Here is a 21,363-nt window from a genome sequence, read left to right on the forward strand (position 1 = left end):
TATTCATTTGTTCTCATTAGGTAACATACATTCATCGGTTGAAACAGTTTATCCGGTAAAAACATACATTTCGTAACGGAGGTCCCTTAGCCAACTGCTAAGAAGGTGACATATATGTGAGGCAAAATTTTCAAATGTTCATTTTTTGAAGCTTATTGCACGAATGTTCTTTTCAAGGTTTAGTTACCATCAAAAACAAATAGTTTAATCATTCCTGTGAATATAAGCCATTATAGTCTAGTGAAACAATAAGAAAAATCTCTTTTTGTTCCCACTATTGCCCTTTTTGTTCCCACTATTGCCATAATTGGTATGCGATTGAGAACTGAATATGAAATCCATGCAGAAAGGTTGGTAGAGAAATGGGAAGATGATTGGTATAAGTACCATGTGCTTTAAAATACACAGACAAACAGACACAACTCTCTTATTCGCATCCATAACACGCTTCAACGGTCATATTGAAAATATAGCGTAGTTGCGACTCTGTTCTCACTTGTCGGAGAGTAAAAAACGCGACGTTGAGCTATGTTTACATTCAATCAGCGATGCCAAGTCATTTTTTCAAAAATCTGGAAAATTTTGGAAATTTGTCTGGAAAAGTCTGGATCGTTTAAGTTGTACATGGAGAACCTTACAAATTATTTACAAAACCTTACAAATTCATTTATAATTTAACACTTCAGTCGTCGCGCTGTTGTATTTTGTACAACACTGCTGAAAAAACCTCGCTTTTCGTTCACAACAGCAGCGTGGTGGTTCTGACGGTGGCAAACCGCGCGACGACTGAAAGGTTAATCTGGATCTTCCAGATTTTTGTAAAATGGGGCTTCAAAAATCTGGAATATTCCAGACAAATCTGGAAGGTTGGCAACGCTGCATACGTGAATATTGATTCATTTTCAATAAACGGATGACAATACAAGTAAATGTCACTAGTATTTTTGCATGTGACTCTACTGCCCATGTTCGCATTGTCGACGTTAGCGTCAATCTGACCAAAATACATGTTTCATTGCTATGCATTTTTTAGCTGATGCAGAGTTGGGAAAAGTTCTGAAATTCACACTACAGTGGGCAAGCGAAACAAATCACAGTCAGCGGAGCCAGTGACACTCACGCCTATTGATGCTGTAGGCAAAATGCCTTGAAAATAGCAAAACACCCGTTGCTAAGGGCAACTTAAAACTACTGTAGAAAAATGTTTTATTTCCCGCATTTACAGCCTTCAATGACACTACTAATTTAGAAAATTCATGTGCCCAACATAGGCTACTTGATGAGATTCACAATTTTAAACTACTGTATTAGAAGAGCCACGTGATTTTCGAAAAATCTCAAGCCTACTACTATTACCATTCCTTACTCTGTGCTGATGATACACTTCCCGGGCAAAGGCGGATAACTGGATGATATCAAAATGATAACAACTTTCATTATCACTGTTATCAACTTGATATTCTGTTATCAATGATAACCGAATGATAACAAAATTGGTTATCATTGTATCCGTGACAGACATTATTGATAACAGGTTGATTACAAAATATCAACCATTTTTACAAAGTGTGTGTTAATAAACAAAATTGACTTTTCGTCATACAAAATTTCGTAAATTTATTTGAAGCGTAAGTTTAATCCAAAACACTCATTCCTCAATTTTTTTACGTGATTTATTACCACAAAAAAATATGGTGTTGTGAATTCAGTTATCAACTTGAACTCAGTATTAACATAATTTACTATTACTTTGCTGTTCGACAAACAAATTTGAATTCTCATTTTTGTTTTGTTGCCTGCTAATTCAGCCAAGACGATAACAAAATCAGTTATCAAATGATGATAACCAGGTAACAATATTTATTATCATTTTGCTATTCAACTTTACTCGGGTTGCTGGACATGCGAACAGTTCTTTGTTCGAAAATATTTTAAATTATTAGAGGAAAACAGATTGACATGAGCATATACACTAACTTATCCAAACAAACATACGTTTAGTCCACTATTTGTTCGGATAATTCAACGTATAATACAGGTCGCTATGACAGTGGCCTGATGTTTACGTCAATTCATGCATATAATCGTTCATCAAACTGACGGATAAAATAATGTATACGTTTGTACCCGATAAAAGCATGACATCAAACAAAAATCTCTCAAAGTCAACATTTCAATTTCACTTCACAGCAAATGCACAGATTATATGACTGAACTTGTTAACAGATGCAAAAATGTAGCCAGGAACACAAAAACGCTTTTTCCCAGCAATGATAGTGCTGGTAGTTACGTCGATCATGCAAACATGGGAAGCCTAGGGCTACATCACCTTCAAATACTTTGACCTGTATATACCCTCTAGAGGGTGCTAGTGTGCAAGAAAGACAAACACTGGTTTTCAAAGCAATTTATTCATAGCGTCTGTTTGGCTGTGTATATAATACATACGAATCGTGTTATTTTTTTAAATGAAATAATCAAATTGATATTTTTACATAAATTTTATAGTTTTTATATTTAGAACGAAAGTTTTCGAGCGGTATAAAACATTTCTTACAATATTTACAAATCTTACCAAGATGAATAGCTCCTTGCATCATTGGCGTTGCTACAGCGGTGGGCGGGGGGTTGGGGGTGATAGGGTATCGAATGGTTTGCTACAGATGGTAAGAGTAATATTATGTTTGAATTTTTAAAAAGATGATCTTCATGTACTCATTAGCCTGAGACACGGTTATATGAAAAATTTAGATTCTTGCTCCAGTCCACTTTTTGGATTGCATTTAGGTCCCATAACAACTGTGCAAAATTTCAGCTCGTTCGGAGAAACTATATTTTAGCGCCAGCCGTTCAAAGTTTGTATGGGATTTACTATGGGAAAACTTACTTTTGCAAAGAAAAATCTCCATAGGACGCCCATTGACCTCTATAAAAATTCTGAACACAGATCTCGATAGGTATTTCTACGATGAACAACATTGTCGAAGACCTCAAAGCAATCCGTTGCTTGTGAAAAAAGTTATTAAGCATAGACTATTCGGAAATTTTGTCCGATTTTGTTATTATTGTTATTCCTTTACGTGTTAATCAACCCGAGCAAAGTTGGGTAACAAAAAGATAATAAGTTGTGTTATCCGATAACAAGCATTTGATAACAAAGTTTGTTTTCATTTTGGTTGAATAAGCAGGCAACATAACAAACGCGATAACAAAAGTTTATACTAAAGATATCATATAAATATCTCATTGTGTTGTCATTCAAAACACATTGATAACAAGTTTTGTTATCCGGCCAGTTTTCCTAATTGATAACTCATTATGTTATCAATTAGTTATAAAGATCGAATTATGATAACAAACATTTGACGTCATTCACCCGTCGGTGGCATCCTCGATCTGACAGCTCAAAACTCGTTGATAACAAGAGTCTTCGTACTGATAACAAAAAATAACTAAATGAAATCATGATGTACATCTTGTTATCACTATGTTATGCGGTTGTTATTCGACTTTGCTCGGGAACGTTGCCTTGCCAATAGGTTTTCATTGAATAACTTTTTTCACAAGTGTCGGATTGTTTCGCGGTCTTCGGCAATATTCTTGATCGTAAAAATACCTATCGAGTTCTGTGTTCAGAATTTTTATAGAGGTCAATGGGCGACTTCTGGCGATTTTTCTTTGCAAAAGTAAGTTTTCCCATAGTTAATCCCATACAAACTTTGAACGGCTGGCGCTAAAATATAGTTTCTCCGATCTAGCTGAAATTTTGTACAGTTGTTATGGGACCTAAATGCAATCTGAAAAGTGGACTGGAGCGAGAATATAAATTTTGTCCCACACTAGTACTCATGTGTATGTTAAATTGCGTCACGATAACTTTTTGAATAGTTCTTGGAGTCAAACTAAAAATCAGACTTTCACCAAAGATCTTACCAGAAATCATCCGAAAGTTGTATCAACAGCTCGCAATTGATCTTGCACGGAATCTACCAAGAATCTGTTACTTAAAAGAGTCTGAAACTCATAAGGTTTTTTCCAAGCATTTGTTAGGTTATCTTAAAATGATTTTAACCAGGAATTATATCAATAGTTCGTCATGTAATACGACAAGGGATACCTACACAAATTTCTTTTGGTTCCTATTATTTTCCAATAGATTTTTTTCTTTATATTCTTCAAGAAGTTCCTTCAATAATTAGGGTAACCAATATATTTTGGACCCCTATATATTTTGGATCCCCTGGGCAATTTTCCTGCAAATTTCCCAGTTTAAAATGAAAGACCAACTCAATTCGCATGCCATTTGGAAACATAGGACTATTCCGCACTTGCATCAAACGTTTGTACATTGAAAATGTGTCTATTTTATCTGAAATTAATATTATTTAATCGGTTCATCCATGCAACCGTTACAACGCGTTACACGCAGAAATTGAAGCCATCAGAAATTTTTCAAATGTAAACAAATTTTCTTTTCAAATTTCGTAGAATTTCTTCGGTTTTCCATTGTCAATCGAATGATTAGACTATGGGCAAGCATATTATACAACCAGTGTCGTGGACTTTATCGCCAAACGATAAAAAATGCCGGGTGTCCAAAATATATACTTTGAGGGTCCAAAATGTATTGATGTGTCCAAAATAATGAAAAACAATGATTCACAATCAAATTATTTTCGACGTTTATTGGATCCTATGACCGTATGAGCATTTTTGTCTCGTAGGGGAAGTTTTACTCTACAATTTGGCATGTTATTTAACTTGGTTACGCTGTGCAATTAATTAATTGGAACACAAAACTAAAACCACTTCCTTAGGGGGTCCAAAATACGATTGTTACCCGAATCTAATAGTTTATTTTAGAAAATGTTCCTGGGAGTAGCTGGAATTTTTGCACCCAGTCCTTAGCACCATCATAAGATATGATTGCATCTCAGATTTTTTCTAATAAGTTTATCTTAGATTTATCAGAGAATTTATCACAAGACACCTCCAAGAACTTATCTATGGAATTCAGACAATCAAATTTCAAACTACGTGGAATTGTATCATGAAGTTACATACTGGGCAATTTTTAGGGATTCCTAAAAGAAGTGTACGATGACACCTTCTATAGATTTTTAAGAAATTTAGTCATCTCGAACTTGATAGGAAATTACACATATAAACACGTTTTAGAAATCAGATTTGTTTATGAACTGCTATAGATTTTTTTTTCATTTATTCTTTAGAAAAATAAACAGGTTTTTTCAGATCTAAAAAAAATCAGAATTTCTCCCTAAAATTGTTATAAGGATGTTTGAAACAAATCATCACAAAATCATATTCAGATTTGGGAAATATGGTAATTTTGAATACGTTCAAGGGATTTAACCGGAAATACATAAAGTGGAATGTTTTGAATATTTTCCAGGTATTACAACAAAGTTTATAAAAAATATCTTACATTGATTTCTCCACTAACTAATCTTGTGATTTCCCCAGTACCCTAATATTTGTTTTCAGAATTCCTTCTTCTTCTTTTTCTTGGCATTAACATCCTCTCTGGGACAGAGCCTGCTTCTTAGCTTAATGTTCTTATGAGCACTTCCACAGTTATTAATTGAGAGCTTTTATTGCCAAAGTTGCCATTTTCGCATTCGTATATCGTGTGGCAGGTACAATGATACTCTATGCCCAGGAAAGTCAAGGAAATTCCCTTAAAGCGAAGTAGGCCGTCATTGAAATTTGTACCCGTCGTCAATGATTGTGGCTAATTCATCCAGCAATTGCAAATCAATAAAAATCAGCTGAGTTTACAACGACATAGCTGAAAAAGTATCAGCATACTTTCTGCATATAAGTGCACATAGTGATACCTTCCTGAATCAATACGAGCTTTGATGACTGAGTTTTAACACTTTGAAATTGCGAGCTGCAAAGTAAATATGGCTGCCAAAACTAAAGAGTGGCTGCTTAGCCTTAACGAAAAGATCCTGTACCGACCGAGAATCGAACCCAGACACCTTCAGCATGACGTTGCTTTGTAGCCGCGGACTCTAACCACTCGGCTAAGGAAGGCCCCTGAGAGAAATTCCTACGAATATTGAATCAGGAATCATTCCAAGAATACATTAGAAAATTGTTCAGAGATTAATCAGGACCTAATCCGATGCTTCTATCTATAACTTATTTATAGATATCTCTAATAACAACACTAAAAGTCTTGTAACAATTCTGAATTGATTTCTGAAACACATTGGTAGTATCCCAGAAACAAATCCGAATGTCTCTTATCAGTGTGACTATTCAGCAGTCTCCTTTTTTGGCAGCTTTCCTTCAGCAGCTCCAAATCAGCCGCATTTTAAAGCGTATTCATTTGAATTGATGACATCTTTGGCGAAATTGTCTTCACTTCCGGAAATCTCGTCAGTGAGAAGCTGACAGAACTAAGAATCGTCTGGATGTTTTTATTTGCGTGTTTTGATAGAAAAATACTGTGTATTTGGCATTTGGAATTTGGTTGCCGATAATAGTTGAATTGTGTCGAAACCGTAAATGTCCCTTCTTTGAAAATTGCTGATTAATAAAATCTTTATCCATATTTTTTTTAACTTTATCAATCTGTAATTTTTTAAACCGTTTTCCTTTGTTTTCCAATGTGTTTTGGACCATACTGTGAACGAAATAGGAGGATGGATGTCTTTTGTTTAACGTTTCATGGGTGCAGAGTGGACAGATGCAAATTTTGAAGTTTCTGCGCCCCTGATTTGTCAGAAATTTGGTTGTGCACACGCCATTTGAAGTTTTATATGGATTGTGTGCAGTCCTCTAACTGCTCGTCATTTGCAACTTTGCAGAAGATCACATTTTGATGGGACGTAAAAATAATTTCTTATTATTGATAACAAAGTCCAAATCATGTTGAGATGATCATCAAACTACCGTTTTGATTCATATTACGGAAACTTAAGGCCTCAGTGAAGTGTAACTCATCAAAAAGCGTATAAAACAAATCATTCTGTACGATTTTTTCGCGTTGACGAGCCTTCAACAAACTGCGTAATGTGATGTAAACTGCAGTCTACTGTAAAAATACATCAAATTTGTGTGTTGTTACAGCATCACGTAAACTTACATCAATATACATTCAGTTTTTAACTAAAAGTGCTTCAATATCATATGATCGTGTAAATTTAAAGTGAATTCGATTAAAAAATAATGGATTGATCGTTAAAAATTAGGTTTATTTTGATGCTCCAAATATGTGCATGGAAATAAACTTAAATTCACAACATATTTTTAGCTGTGCAGGCCTCTCCGCCAAAGGACGAAGCCTGCGTGTCATCTGTAGTCGATTGCTAAAAAGTTTGGATATTTTTTCTTCATACTTGCAAAAATGGAAGATTTCTCCTAATGCTTCCAAAGCTCAACTAATAATATTCCCACATAAACCAAAAGCTTTTTATTTGAAACCTTCAAGTAGACATGTTGTCATGATGCGAGGGGTTCCAATAAATTGGTCAGATGAAGTTAAGTATCTAGGGCTCATACTGAATAAGAATTTATCTTTCAAAAATCACATTGAGGGCATTCAAGCCAAATGTAATAAATATGTAAAATGTCTCTATCGCCTTATTGATAGAAAATCAAAACTTTGTCATAAGAACAAGCTTTTGATATTCAAACAAATTTTCAGGCCAGCCATGTTGTATGCTGTACCAATATGGACTAGCTGTTGTAATACCAGGAAAAAAGCTCTGCTGAGGATTCAAAATAAAATTTTGAAAATGATTCTGAAGCTTCCTCCCTAGTATAGTACCAATGAGTTACATAGAATATCCAATGTTGAAAAATTGGAACAAATGTCAAATAAAATAATACATAATTTCAGGCAAAAATTGTTACAATCTTCTATTGCCACGATTAATGCTTTATATATTTAGGTTAAGTTGGGTTAAGTAAACTGAAAACGTGTTTTTTTTCTCCTATTAACAGGTGAAATCAACTCACCTGTAAAAAATCTGAACTGCTAAGGCAAATGAAATGTAATATGTTGTTAACAAAATGTTAATAAAATCTTAAATTTGTTTTACCAAAATAGGATGATAGTGTTGTCTAATAACACAGAACAAAGAAATGAATGTAATGTTGGGAATGATATAAATTAAAATATTAAAAAAACGACATTCGTATTCTCTAAATTTACGCTCACAACGTTTAGTTTGGTTCTGCTAGGCCTTGCGTTTCCACATGTAAAGCAGGGTCCAAGTTAGGATAATTGCTTAATGTTACCCAGAATACATATATTACATATACTATATGGAAAATAACCGTATGGAAAATTCACTATCCCATATTACCATATCCTTTCTTTCCCACTTAGTTGGTTCTGTGTAGGTGCGCTAAACAATAGAAGTTTGCATCGAATCGTGTCAATCAACCTTCCCCTCCTTCGGATGATCTTTATCATCGTAGGACCCCCCCATTGTTATCAATCGATGGCGTAAATCCATTGATACAGTTGCGACGTAGTTGAAAAATTGGATCGTAACAATGTGCTCATCGTGTAAATGTTTCCATAATTGTCTCATAGCCGAGATCGGCACACACCCCGAGCTGCATTTTCACCCACGATAATCTTGTAGATCGCAATCTTTTATTAATTCAGATCGCTCGGTGTGCGCAGATGAACATCTATCTGAGCCAACGGCAACCGTCCGAAGCATGTGTTTCACCTGTGCGATAGGGTGTTCCAGGAAAAATCAATGTTCGAAAAGGCATCAACTAAAGAATCAAAGATATGCTTTTTTATTAAATTTTGGTTAACATGCTGGAAAAGGACCTGCCAGCACGTGGAGTGTTTGAACAACGGGTGCTTACGGCGAACCCTGTACTCAGAAGGTGGCGAAAACCGGAAGCATGCGTTGGGCAGGGCATGTTGCAAGACTACCGGATAACAGCTTTGGTGTCCTCGTCGAATACGGTAGGTACAAGAAGGCGTGGAACACTGCGAGCGAGGTGGCCGATTAGGCGCAACAAGACCAGAAGATCGTGGGTCAAAATCCCAACTTCGACACAGCCATGGACCGAGTAAATTGGCGTAACATCGTTAACGATGCTTTATCAAACTAATTAATGTAACAACAAGTACCTAAATAAATAAAATAATGTTCTCTGGGGCACCCTATCGTGCAACTTACCTCGTCAGATGATACAAGCTACTGCGCCGCTCACTGCCTTCGGAAGCGACCGAGGAAACGGTATGACCGCCGAAGTCCACCACCGTGCTTGAGTCACTGCCCAGGTTAGCGCCCGTTCCGTTCTCGTGAATGGTGAAAGTAGCCGTCGGTTCGAAACTTTTACCGTTCTGGCCGGCATTTTTACTGTTGTTGTTGTTGCTGCTATTTTTGTTGCTGCTGCTCGATCTTCCCAGAATGCTGTTGCTTATGCGAGTTATCGTGAAACGATCGAGTTTCATTGTGTTCGATGACGTCGATGCCTTAGAATGGTCAACTCTCGCCGGGTTTTAACGTTAACGATAAATTTCGACTCCGAATGCACCCGTTGAGTCGATTTCAGAAAGTAGGCAACATCCCCACTGGTGTCTACCGGGGTTGAACTGTGAAGGGAAGGAATGGTACTATTATACACGTGAAGTAGAGTCATCAATTCCGCCGTTCACGAGATTCCAACGGAATACCTGTAGTAGTTTTCTAGAAAGCATGTCGTGCTGCGGTTCTTGCACGTAATGCCGGGTGACAAGATGATGAGTGATGAGCATTCCATTGGTTTGTTGATTTATTAATTTGTTCTGAAGTGTGGCAGTGTTTGGAATTACAGAAAGGAACGTTCTAAACAGTATCATGTGCTTTTACACTCCGATATTTATATTCAAATGAAACAATGAAGAATAGTGAAAAGATTGAAACCGTAGAAATAATGACAAAATTTAAAAATTTGTCATTAGCGGACGAGTTGGTAAAATTATTACAGTAAACTCTTCATAACTCTGATTATAAATCTTCGAGCTGTTTAGTAGAATACCTATAAGTAAATGAAAAAAAAAACGAATTTATTACCATTTAATTCCACTAGAGTTTGTATCCTTCGAAAACCAACTTTTACTATGGTTCTCTAACTTGATATTCGAATACGAAATATTGAGTAAGGGAGAGTTGAATTTATTGATATTTTGTTAACAAAACGAATACAAATCACTTGCTCATGATATGATAAAACGTGATTTTATAACCTTCACCTAACTATATAAAATATCTAAGCTATTTCTATTCTATTTTATCTATCTAATTCATTCAAAATCATCTTCAAAATGTAATTTTAAACCCTCTGCCCTATAATTCTTCCTGGAATATATTTAAATAACTAATTGTATAGAGCTTAACATGGCCGATCTGAAAATTCGTTTGTACAGTCAGGCCTCATATAAGACGCTGCCACCCGCTTTCCTCCCATTGTAATTTCTAAGTTGTTTCTAGTGGGATGATCCTGAACTTTTGTTTGTTGCTGACACATAGTTTGAACTTTTTACCTACTGAGTTTCATCTGACTCGAATGGACGACAGCTGAGAAATTGTGGTAGGCGTTAAGTGAGTGGCAGCGTGACTTAGATGAAAATGCTTGTTCTTGAGACAATGTTAACATGTTATATACATGTTACAGCTGGCTGGAATGCCCTCAATGTGACATTTGAAAGTGAAATTGAGTCTTAGATACTTAAGTTTGTCTGACTAATTTTCAGGAACCCCTCTCTTCGTGATGACATGTCTACTTGAAGGTTTCAAGAGCATTTGGCTTATGTGGAAAAATTATAAATCAAGTTGCATGTGTGAAGAAAAATTTATTATTATCGAACAAAATACAAGAAAATTCCAAAACGATTCTTTAAGAAATGCTATTCAAATTTGCCCCTAAATTTTCTTAACATTTTATATTAGAGTTCAAGTGTTATCTAAAATTAAAATGCGTCAAACAGCTTAAAGTAATAAAAACACACTTTTTTGGAACCCCCGCCCCCCTCCGTCCTTGTGGCCCTTTGCACATATACACACTTATATTAAATTACTGGGGTCGGTAAAATTTTACTGGGTTTTGGAACTACCGAAAAAGTCAGTAAAATGAAAACTGTCACCACGCGTAATTGAAAAGCAAATTTCACCATGTTTTATTTTTTATCAATATATGATACAAAAAGAAAGCTCTCTGCAAAATTTCAGTAAAAAATCTCTGTTTTTCGATTTTTGACATTTTATTTTAGTTTACTAACTTTTTCGGTAGTTCCAAAACCCAGTTATTTTTACCGAACAGATTGAGTGTGTATATAAAAAAAGGAATTTTGCTTGGGCTGTGATCATTAGCCACAGCCCCCCTCCTCTATGACCACGTGGTTCATGGACAGCCCCTTAGTGTAATGCTTTACTTACAGCGCAAATTGGCCACTTCCCCTGTTAAAACTAAAAGCTCATTGAAACTATCTTTACATAGGATAGGTTAATTACAAGGTTGCCTTTCATAGCTTCTAGGATTTGTCAACTGCAAATATAATGGGTTTGATCCTTGTGCGTTGCAATATTGATATCTTCCCAATAGAATTAATAAGTATGAAAAATTGAGCAGTTAGATTCATGGCTTCGATTCATCTTCACCTTAAGTGGAATAACATGCAGAGCAAGACTCAAGCTAGGATGGTGGCTACCTACATACATACACATTACATTCCTTTGGCTCATAAAATAACAGATAATTTTCATTCCTTATAGCTACTAGTCCAGTGGAGGTGCACGAATTACTTATTTATAATTGGTTTGTTATACTAATTCATTGGCATAATTTCCTGACGCATCATGGAGTCATCGAAGATACTAACATAATCACTGCTATCAATAATTCAGCATGTCGTTCTATTCCGGAAATTGTAATTCGTCCTTATTTTAAAGACTAATGAGGTTCAATTCAACACATTTAAAGAATGAAAATTCTGAAACATCTATATTCATATCATATACAACTATGAATTCCATTTTATATATTTTATTATAATTATTTCATTTATTATATGCTGGGTATTGAGAGGGTGCATCAAGGCATCAGAGAAGTCACAGATGGACGATGTAGTAGGGTGTCAGTCGGAGTCTAGAGGAATTTACCGTAACATCCTTGCACTACATGCTGCTACAATGACCTTAAGGCGACACGGGAGACCGTGTTATTTTCTCTATCTTTCGTCTCACTTTAGCAATAATCATAAAAACTTTGTGGAAGCAAATCTCGACTTTTAGTGAACCGATGAAGCTGAAAATGTATTGGGTTGTGCACTACATATATAGAATCACAGTGATACATTTTTGCATCGATATATGGAGTGATTCTTGGGATTTGCTTCTTGAAATGAATAGGGTGATTATGATGACGTCCCGTGCGGCCTTAATGTAATTGTCCTTGTTTACTACAGTAGGCTACAGCGAATGAAACGAAGCGTCTGATGCAATATTATGTTGGTTGTCCTCCCTAAACATATGGAAGCTGGAATTTTATTTTTGATGTATCCGGAAACTTTATAAACAAATCGCTGATTTATTTATTTTTATTCAAATTATTTGTTTATTTTTATCATTCTTCCCTCGACCAACCTAATATCATCAGTAGGACAAATATTCAAAAGAAAAATATATGTCGGCCGATATAATACTGCATACATTCAGATGCTGTTTCACTGCGTCATATTTTATTGTTACTACCATTTTATTTTCATATTTTATTATCATATTATTATATATATTATAATCTGTTCTACTAAATAACATATCTTTATAATTGAATTTATCATGTTTTGGGGAGGGAGGGAGCATCAGGGCATCATTGAATTTACAACTGGACAATGAAGTGGAGTGCCAATCGGAGTCTGGAGGAAAAGTGTTAGTCGTTCGCGTCTAGTACTTTTCTCTCCAACAGTTGTAAAAGATGTGACGCGCCCTTCGTCTAACAAAACTTTCCGTGGAAAACTCGACAAGTATTGCGAATTCTAATACTCAATCTGTTGGATCAAATGGCTGGAAGGAGATTCTCTATTTCCCGCGGGTTTCGCGTGAGTGTTTCTACTTACGGGTCCGCCACCCCCCTTTTGGCCCTTTATACAGCGATATGTTAAATGCAGATTGGTAATAAAATTTGACCTTACTGTTGAGTGGAGCCGCATGCAGAGCAAGACTCAAGCAAGGATTGGTGGCTACCTACATACATACACATACATACATGAAAAATTAAGCAGTTAGAATAAAGCGGTGTGTGTGCGCAGGGGTTCCAACTTGAATAATATTGAAGAAATATCAGTTATATGCTGACCAAAGCCATGGAATAGAAAGTTTTGCTGTTGGCAAAATAAAGTTTCATTTACAATACTCAAGTAACTTGAGTAACTTGCATTTCCGTCACACATTTTCATAATTATGTCAAAGGGTCGTCATCATCGTTATTTTGATATTCACGTCAGGAGAATAATAGGGATGTCTTTTGTTCAACTATTGTCATACTAGAAGTTACCTAAAATTTGAGTTGAGCTTATCTATTTATCCCTTGTCTCAAGATATCCTTAAAATATTTGACTCCATAAGAGTCTTATTAGAAATTTCTCAGGGGATTCTTATGGAAATGCATTATAGAAAACTTCCAAGCGTTAGTTCTATGATACCTATGAGAACATCTTTGAGAGTTTATTTAGGGTTTATTTCTTGAATTCTTTCAGAATTAACATAAATCACTATTCTAGTGATGCATCTTTCAGATCACTTAAATTCATCCAAAAGTTCGTTCAAAAATTTGTTTAAATGTAGCTTAAGAAAGTCATCTAAAATCCTTACAGAAATTTGTTTAGAGATCCTTTTAAGTATACTTCCAGGAAGTTAAAAGATTTCTACTTCATTTTTTGTCCAAAAAACTACTAGAAAAATTGACAAGAAGTTTCTAAAGGAATTTATTTTAGAATTACCCCGGAATGTCTAACATTTTGTGAAATCCAAAAATCTTCTTCTGTTGGATTGATCCTAATGTATCTCTAGGAGAATTTTCGGTTGAGCTCTTTGTGGAACCGTCAAACATATGTAACATAAATCCCTAGTGAAATGGCTGGAATGTTCGTGAAAAATTTTCTGTAACAAATAATGTGAAAATATCTGTTTAAATTCTGTAGGAAATCAAGCCAAAGTTCCTCGAACAATACGTTAAAAAACATCTGAACTTTTGAAGATTCCTTAGTAGAACTTCAGAAAAATTGATACAATTATAATAATACTCTATAAGAATCTTTTTAAAAGTTCTACATTGTGAAAAAAAACCATAAAGAATTTCTGGAGAAACTTATAAGGTGACTCCCAAAAAATTCTAGGGAATTTCATTGAAGAATAGTTCTTATAGCAAATCAAGAAAAAGGTTTAAAAAATCCTGCTACGAACTTATGGAAACTTCTTGCTTATAAAAATGCTTGAATGTATCCTCGGACAACTTTTTGTAATAATAATAATTCTTTGTGAAATTCTTCAAAGATTCGTGTAAAACACTTCACACGTGTTCGGAAAAATTGCTGTAAATATTTGCTTGATGTTTCTGGAATTTCTTCTGTAATATTGCAAAGTGCTTTAACAAATTGATGAGTTATCCTAAATTGAAGTAGGACTTCAAGATTGTTATGACACATATTAAATATGTGTTTTCTGTTTTTTAGATGACATATTTTCAAGAATCTATGTAAAAATGTTCAGTGAAATTGCCCTGAAAACTTTTAAAAAATCCAGCAGCAAAAATATTAAAATTCTCCATAAGTTTTCTCGAGGTTATCTCTAGACGATTTGTGGGAGTCACAGATTCCTTTTCGTAACAATGCTTTGATGATTTTTTTCCAGGCAGAATTTAACATCAAGTTTATTTGTAATTTATTCATCAACAGGCATTCAAGAGCCCCAGTGATGACCACTTAATTCTAATTGCAATCTAAATCTAACAGCAAGTCTTACAATCTCATAAACTATCACAAAACAAGCTATTCACAAAATACATGACATATTCATCGAAACACGAACAAAACAATCAATATAACCATCATCACAATATCATAACTTCAAAAGTTTCGAGAACACTATTTTTTTCATATTAAATATATTACATAGATGGTTTCCACGACACTTGACGACGAATAAATTTGCGGAATTTAACACCTTTAGGCCACGTCAATGGTTCCAATGCTTTATATTTCCATTTGCTGTTGATCAAAACTTTAAAAGAAACGTAGTCGAGAGTCGCATTATTAATCCATTTCGGAACAAGTCTTGCCTTCCTAAGCCGAGTGGTTAGACTCCGTGGCTACAAAGCAAAACCATGCCGAAGGTATCTGGGTTCGATTCCCGGTTGGCCCAGGATCTTTTCATAAAGGAAACTTCCTTGACTTCCCTGGGCCTAGATTATAATCGTACCTGCCACACGATGTACGCATGCAAAAATGGCAAACTTTGGCAAAGAAAGCTCTCAGTTAATAACTGTGGAAGTGCTTTTAGAACACTACGCCGAGTAGCCGGCTCTGTCCCAGTGGGGATATCAATGTAAAGAAGAAGAAGAATGTTGGAAAATTTAAGTTTTTTAATTTTATAATCAAGCCTTCATGACAAACAAATCGTATTCTTTTTCTATAACTAGAAGATTGATTGATTGCTTGTGCATGTACGACACTTTACACCAGAAAAACACACTCGTGTCGATTTGACAGATAACTTTGGATTATTCTAACAATGTCTTTATGCCAAACTCTGACGAAAGCTTTTTCTATGTCTAGATGAGCAAGACCAGTAGAATAGCCTTCAGATTTGTTGGATACATGTGAAAGTTGGTGAGTGGTCGAATGTCCATGGCGGAATCCGAACTGTTCATTGGCAAAAAATGAATTTTCGTTGATCATTCTGTTCAAAATGACCTTTTGCAAAAAGTTTACCGGTGGAGGAAAGCAAACTGATTGGACGATAACTATAAGGTTCTGCATGATTTTTGTCTGATATTAAAATTGGTACAACTTTGGCATTTTTCCATTTGTCAGGAAAATATGCTAAATGAAAACATTTGTTAAATGTATCAACTAGGATTTTTTTTTTTTTTATTTCTTTATTAACGAGAATTTTAACTTATAAGCTAGTTCTTCTCTAATCAACTAAGAATGATAAGCTGCTTTCTGGAAGTTTCTTGATGAGAATGTAGAAAATTTCATCATCGCCAGGAGTTTTCATATTTTTGATATTTTTAAAAATTGTTCTCACTTCTTCCAAATCAGTCTCCCAGGAATTTTCGAAAACGTTCTCTTGATTGAGAATATTTTCGAAGTCCTGAGTAACTTGATTTTGAATCGGGCTAGTAAGTCTTAAACTAAAATTGTGCGCGCTTTCAAACTGCATAGTAAGTTTTTGAGCTTTTTCGCAATTAGTTAGTAAAAAAATATTTTCTTCTTTCAATGCCAATATTGGCTTCTGAGGTTTGTTTCAAAATTTTAAAATATTTCCAAAAGGGCTTAGAGCCTGGGTCCAATTGAGAAATTTCGTTTTCAAAATTTTTATTTTTAAATTGAGAAAATCATTTTTCAATTTCTTTCTGCAGATCCTGTCATATAATTTTCATAGCAGAATCGCGAGTGCATTGAAATTGCCTTCTCACGTTTTTAAGACGGATCAAGAGTTTGAGATCATCGTCTATAATCACGGATTCGAATTTTACTTCACATTTTGATATTGCAATGCTCTTGGCTTCAACAATGGAATTTGTTAAAGTTTTAAGAGCATTGTCAATATCAAGTTTTGTTAGTAAAGAAATGTTAACATCAAGATTACTATCGATGTATGTTTCATATATGTTTCAGTCGGCTCGAAAATAATTGAAAGTGGAGGTGATAGGATTGAGAATCGCTTCATGGGATATTTGAAATGTAACAGGGACGTGATCAGAATCAAAATCAGCATGAGTAACTAATTGGCTACAAAGATGACTAGAGTCGGTTAAGACCAAGTCAATCGTAGATGTATTTCTAGAAAAGGAAAAACATGTAGGACTATCAGGGTATTGAATTGAAAATATCCTGAAGAGCACTCATCAAATAACATTCTGCCGTTGGTATACTTTGAGAATTAATCCATGACCGATGTTTGGCATTAAAGTCACCAATGACAAAATTTTTTGACTTATTGCGAGTCAATTTTCGCAAGTCAGTTTGGAGCAAATTAACTTGCTGTCCAGTGAATTGAAAAGGCAAATAGGCAGCTATGAAAGTATATTTACCAAGTTGTGTTTCAACTGAAACACCTAAAGTTTCAAAAACTTTAGTTTCAAATGACGAAAACAGTTGATGTTTTATACGCCTATGATGATGAACGATGATTGCAACTCCCCCACATGCCCCACCAAGTCGATCATTACGATAAACAAGAGTTTAGATCCAGGTTTCAAATACGTTTCAGTAATAACTACTATATGCACGTTATTAGCTGTAAGAAAATTAAACAGCTCATCCTCTTTACCATTCAGAGAACGAGCATTCCAATTTAAAATATTATTTGGATCCATTAGAAAAACGTAATCCAATAACAATTTGATTTGTAAATTTTACACCAACTTGGACTGCTTCAGTCATAGTGGTGGCTTTGAACATTGCATCAATCATTAGATGCTATTGTTCAGTTAGAAAATTAAAATCAGAGGCAGACATATCACTTGAAGTGAGTACATTTGATGATTTTTCGTTAGAATTTTCGGTAGACGAAGAGGCGGAGTAGTGTTACCTGTTGCGACACACACTCAATCTGTTCGGTAAAAATAACTGGGTTTTGAAACTACCGAAAAAGTCAATAAACTAAAAAAAATGCCAGAAATCGAAAAACATAGATTTTCTTTTTATATCATTTATCGATAAGAAATAAAACATGGTGAAATTTGTTTTTTAATTACGCGTGGCGACAGTTTTCATTTTACTGAATTTTTCGGTAGTGCAAAAACTCAGTAAAATTTTACCGACCCCAGTAATTTAATCTAAGTGTGCAGGGTTTATTCCATTTGATTTGAAACAAGTAGAATGGGTACTCATAGTACGAAAAGGGGAGTAGTTCAAATTACCTGCTCACGATATCGGCAAAGGATTTTCCGTGGGTAGATACATTTGAAATTAAAAGATTCGAATGGCTACCCGTCGGATTAAAATTAGTTTTTTGAATGAGCATGATTATGATCTTCCTGATGGGTATGATTCCTAATCAAGCGATTGTTAACTGAAAAACGAATATTATTCGATACTCTACCAGGCAAATTCCGGAAACGACCGTTATCGTAACCGATATTATCTTTTATCTGTCTGACACGAGCCTCGACAACTCTCTTGCGCGAAGGGCAATCCCAAAAATTGGACTTATGATTGCCCTTCCAATTGGCGCATTTGAACTTATCGGTATCTTCCTTCACTGTACAGACGTCTTTGGCGTGAGAAGAACCTCCAAAAGTCATGCATTTAGCATCCATGCGACAATTTTTTGTACCATGACCCCACTTTTGGCACCGACGGCACTGAGTGGGGTTCTGGTAATTTCCTCCAGGTCACACGGACATCGAACATAAGTTTAGCTTTTTCTAAAGCTTCAATATTATTTAGATCTTTTTTGTAAAAGTGAACTAAATAATATTCTTGAGAAAGCCCTTTCTGAACAATGCTAGATTGGGTTCTCTTTTTCATAATGATTACTTGGACTGGGGAAAATCAAAGTAAATCATTTATTCCATTTTTGATCTCTTCAGATGACTTATAGTCACTTGAATTCAGTTTTGTTGTCATAAGAAACCAAATTGTGCTTTAATCTTCAAGATGTTTGAGAAGAAGAGAGAGAGTTTCCGGCAAAACGCGACAGTCTCCTTTCCTTGCGATTTGGAAGGAAACCTTTATTCCCCTAATATAGTTCAAGATATCCTGCCTAAATTCCCCAAATTCGAAACAACTGACCACGATAGGCGGCACTCTTTGCTTCCTCACATGAATCAAAGAGCCTGGGCTAGAGACGGCTTCGATTTGGTGTTCGGAAAATTTGTCTAGAGCCTCAAACTTAAGGTACCATGGGGCAAGTGGGAACGAAAAAAACGATAGTTCAAACAAATTGTTCAATAACATTTCCAAATGTCAATATTTTTCAAATCCAACATCACAATCACGTTTTGGCAACATATTTGCTGGTGTAAGATAGACCATCGAAAATTTCATATGAAATGAAAACAAAATACTGGTTTATCGTTGGCAGCTTGTAATAATACTTAAAATTATAGCTTACTGATGGAAATTCTATTTAAAACACATTTATTTTTTGCGAGTCAATGCAAGACGTGAAACGTGTCACAATTTATCATGCAAGTTGAAAATGGCGCTGAACTGACAACTGTTACATGAACCACATGGTAATAAAAATAACAATATGTTTAGTACTAAATACATTCCTTGTCATTGTATCTTCAACTTTCTAGAAGAATACCAGCATGAAAAACTTTTTCTAGTTGAGCTTTGACGAAACGCCCCACTTACCCCGAATTCTCACTTGCCCCGGGGTACCTTATTGCTCATTTCGATGCAATTATCAACATTATCCATTTCACCCGAAAGAAAGCGCGCATTCCGGAGAAACATCCTTTCTTCCATTCTTGTCCCGTTTAGTGACAAATTTAAACCCCACTTTTTTGGATGGAAGTTGTGTATTCAGAGATCCCCCCTCCTTTGGTCTGTAGTTGCAGCCATGTTTAGTGAATAAACCAAAGAAGAAGTGACCTTCTAAGAGTTGTTTTTCCCAAGACGGTGTCCAAGAAGGATTACCACCGCTAGCTTTCGCTAACGGGTCCAACGAAAAATCGAAGGCACGAGTCCAAACACGGTTTGAAATGTGATCAATAGTAGAAATAAAAGTACTGAAAATTTCTGTTTTAGTAACACTGAAAAGTACTGTTTTTTGGTACTGAGAAGTACTGTTTCATCGCTTTGGGTAGTTTTAAAAACTTCAGAGAGCAGAAAGAATTTGTGCACGAGAGTACGATGCGCACTGATTTTTTACTCCTTTTTTCACTAACTGATCCATAATAACAGCTGTGCAATATATATCAACTCCAATATTATATTGCGTACAGAAATTGACTAATTGATTGAAACGATATCTAGGAAGTAAATGCGGATAGCAGTATTTTGGTGGAAAACCATATCATTAAGCACTGTCCAGATATTCCTCTCATACGCATGTTGAACATCTAAACTCCTGCACTGCGATCATTTTAAATTAACTCTCAAACCAGCCAACCTTTTCCGATATTTCTGCTTTCACACTTCAGCTATACAGACATCAAAAAGTATGAGTCCTTCTACTCCTTCTAAGATATTTATTTTTCATTTATATATATTTTTCCGCAATCACATCACTCATCTTCTTGTCCACTGTCAACATGCTGTCGATTTTACTCACACTAAGATCTGAACGTCCAAATTTGCTGTGGAATATGATTGGAATGCGTAAAATTTTCCAATTCACTACGCATAACTTTCCCACGAAGCCCCAAATAAGTCACACACTCGTTTCACTTTTCACACAATAGTTTTTCTCAGGGTTGCTTTCTTCACCTTAGAACACTTTAGGAAATAATCAGGTTCGTGTTAAACGTCCCGTTGCGGTCACTTAACTGAATATCTTCTTATAAACGATCGACTAGACGCAACTCGCCGACTTACAATTTCCCGACGCGCTTTTAGCCAATCACTGAGGCAGCCCACTTTGTCCGCAATCGTATAAATCTCGGATCCCGCAACCGCAGGACAATTGTTACACGCGCTCGCCCAACCGATCAACTGTGAAAAGTGCCATTTGCGGCTACTTCATTATATAGGTTCTCCGGTCATCATCGTAGCTGCCGGGCGGCGATATCCAAGGGGTGTAAATTGAAGCCAAACAAAAGCTCTCTAGAGTTACCCCTTTGGCGTTGATGATGTTGTTGTTGTTGGGGATGTTGCCCGAGGTTCCCGAGAGGAGGCGTAGGTGGTGCTCTCAGATCGCGCACATTCTCGCACCTTGTTTGTGGGTGGTGGAATAGGGTGATTCAAGTATTGTGATTATGGGATTGATCTTATGTGAAGTTTTTAGCTGAACTAGGGCCAGTAGGGTAAATTGGTATAATGCGCCCCAACCGGGCAATACGCCCACTTCATTTTCAAGGGATTGAGGGGGGCGTATTATACCTGTTTACCCTACCAGTGCTTTGTAAGTTAGTTTGTTTGGTTTTTTTGTTTATGGAATGCTGAGCTCGTTTCATGTTGAAAAATACTGGCTGAAACTT

At 35.7% G+C, this 21,363-nt stretch overlaps 1 protein-coding gene across 2 annotated transcripts in view; it reads right to left on the minus strand.

Moving 5' to 3' along the window:
* LOC5572566 (bumetanide-sensitive sodium-(potassium)-chloride cotransporter) overlaps positions 1 to 20,889 on the minus strand; it is a 46,423-nt gene extending 25,534 nt beyond the window's left edge. Inside the window, exons 1-2 of one of the 2 annotated variants that reach the window (XM_001654032.2) lie at positions 20,499 to 20,889; positions 9,183 to 9,601 (exon numbers count right to left, since the gene is read on the minus strand). In XM_001654032.2, coding sequence (XP_001654082.2) covers positions 9,183 to 9,460 — 278 coding nt within the window. In that variant the 5' untranslated portion in view covers positions 9,461 to 9,601; positions 20,499 to 20,889. The remainder of the gene's footprint in view (positions 1 to 9,182; positions 9,602 to 20,498) is intronic. The other variant, XM_021848865.1, reaches the window with a different exon arrangement.
* Positions 20,890 to 21,363: the final 474 nt, after the last annotated feature.

The sequence above is a fragment of the Aedes aegypti genome, chromosome 3 (assembly GCF_002204515.2).
Source record: "Aedes aegypti strain LVP_AGWG chromosome 3, AaegL5.0 Primary Assembly, whole genome shotgun sequence".
NCBI lineage: Eukaryota > Metazoa > Arthropoda > Insecta > Diptera > Culicidae > Aedes > Aedes aegypti.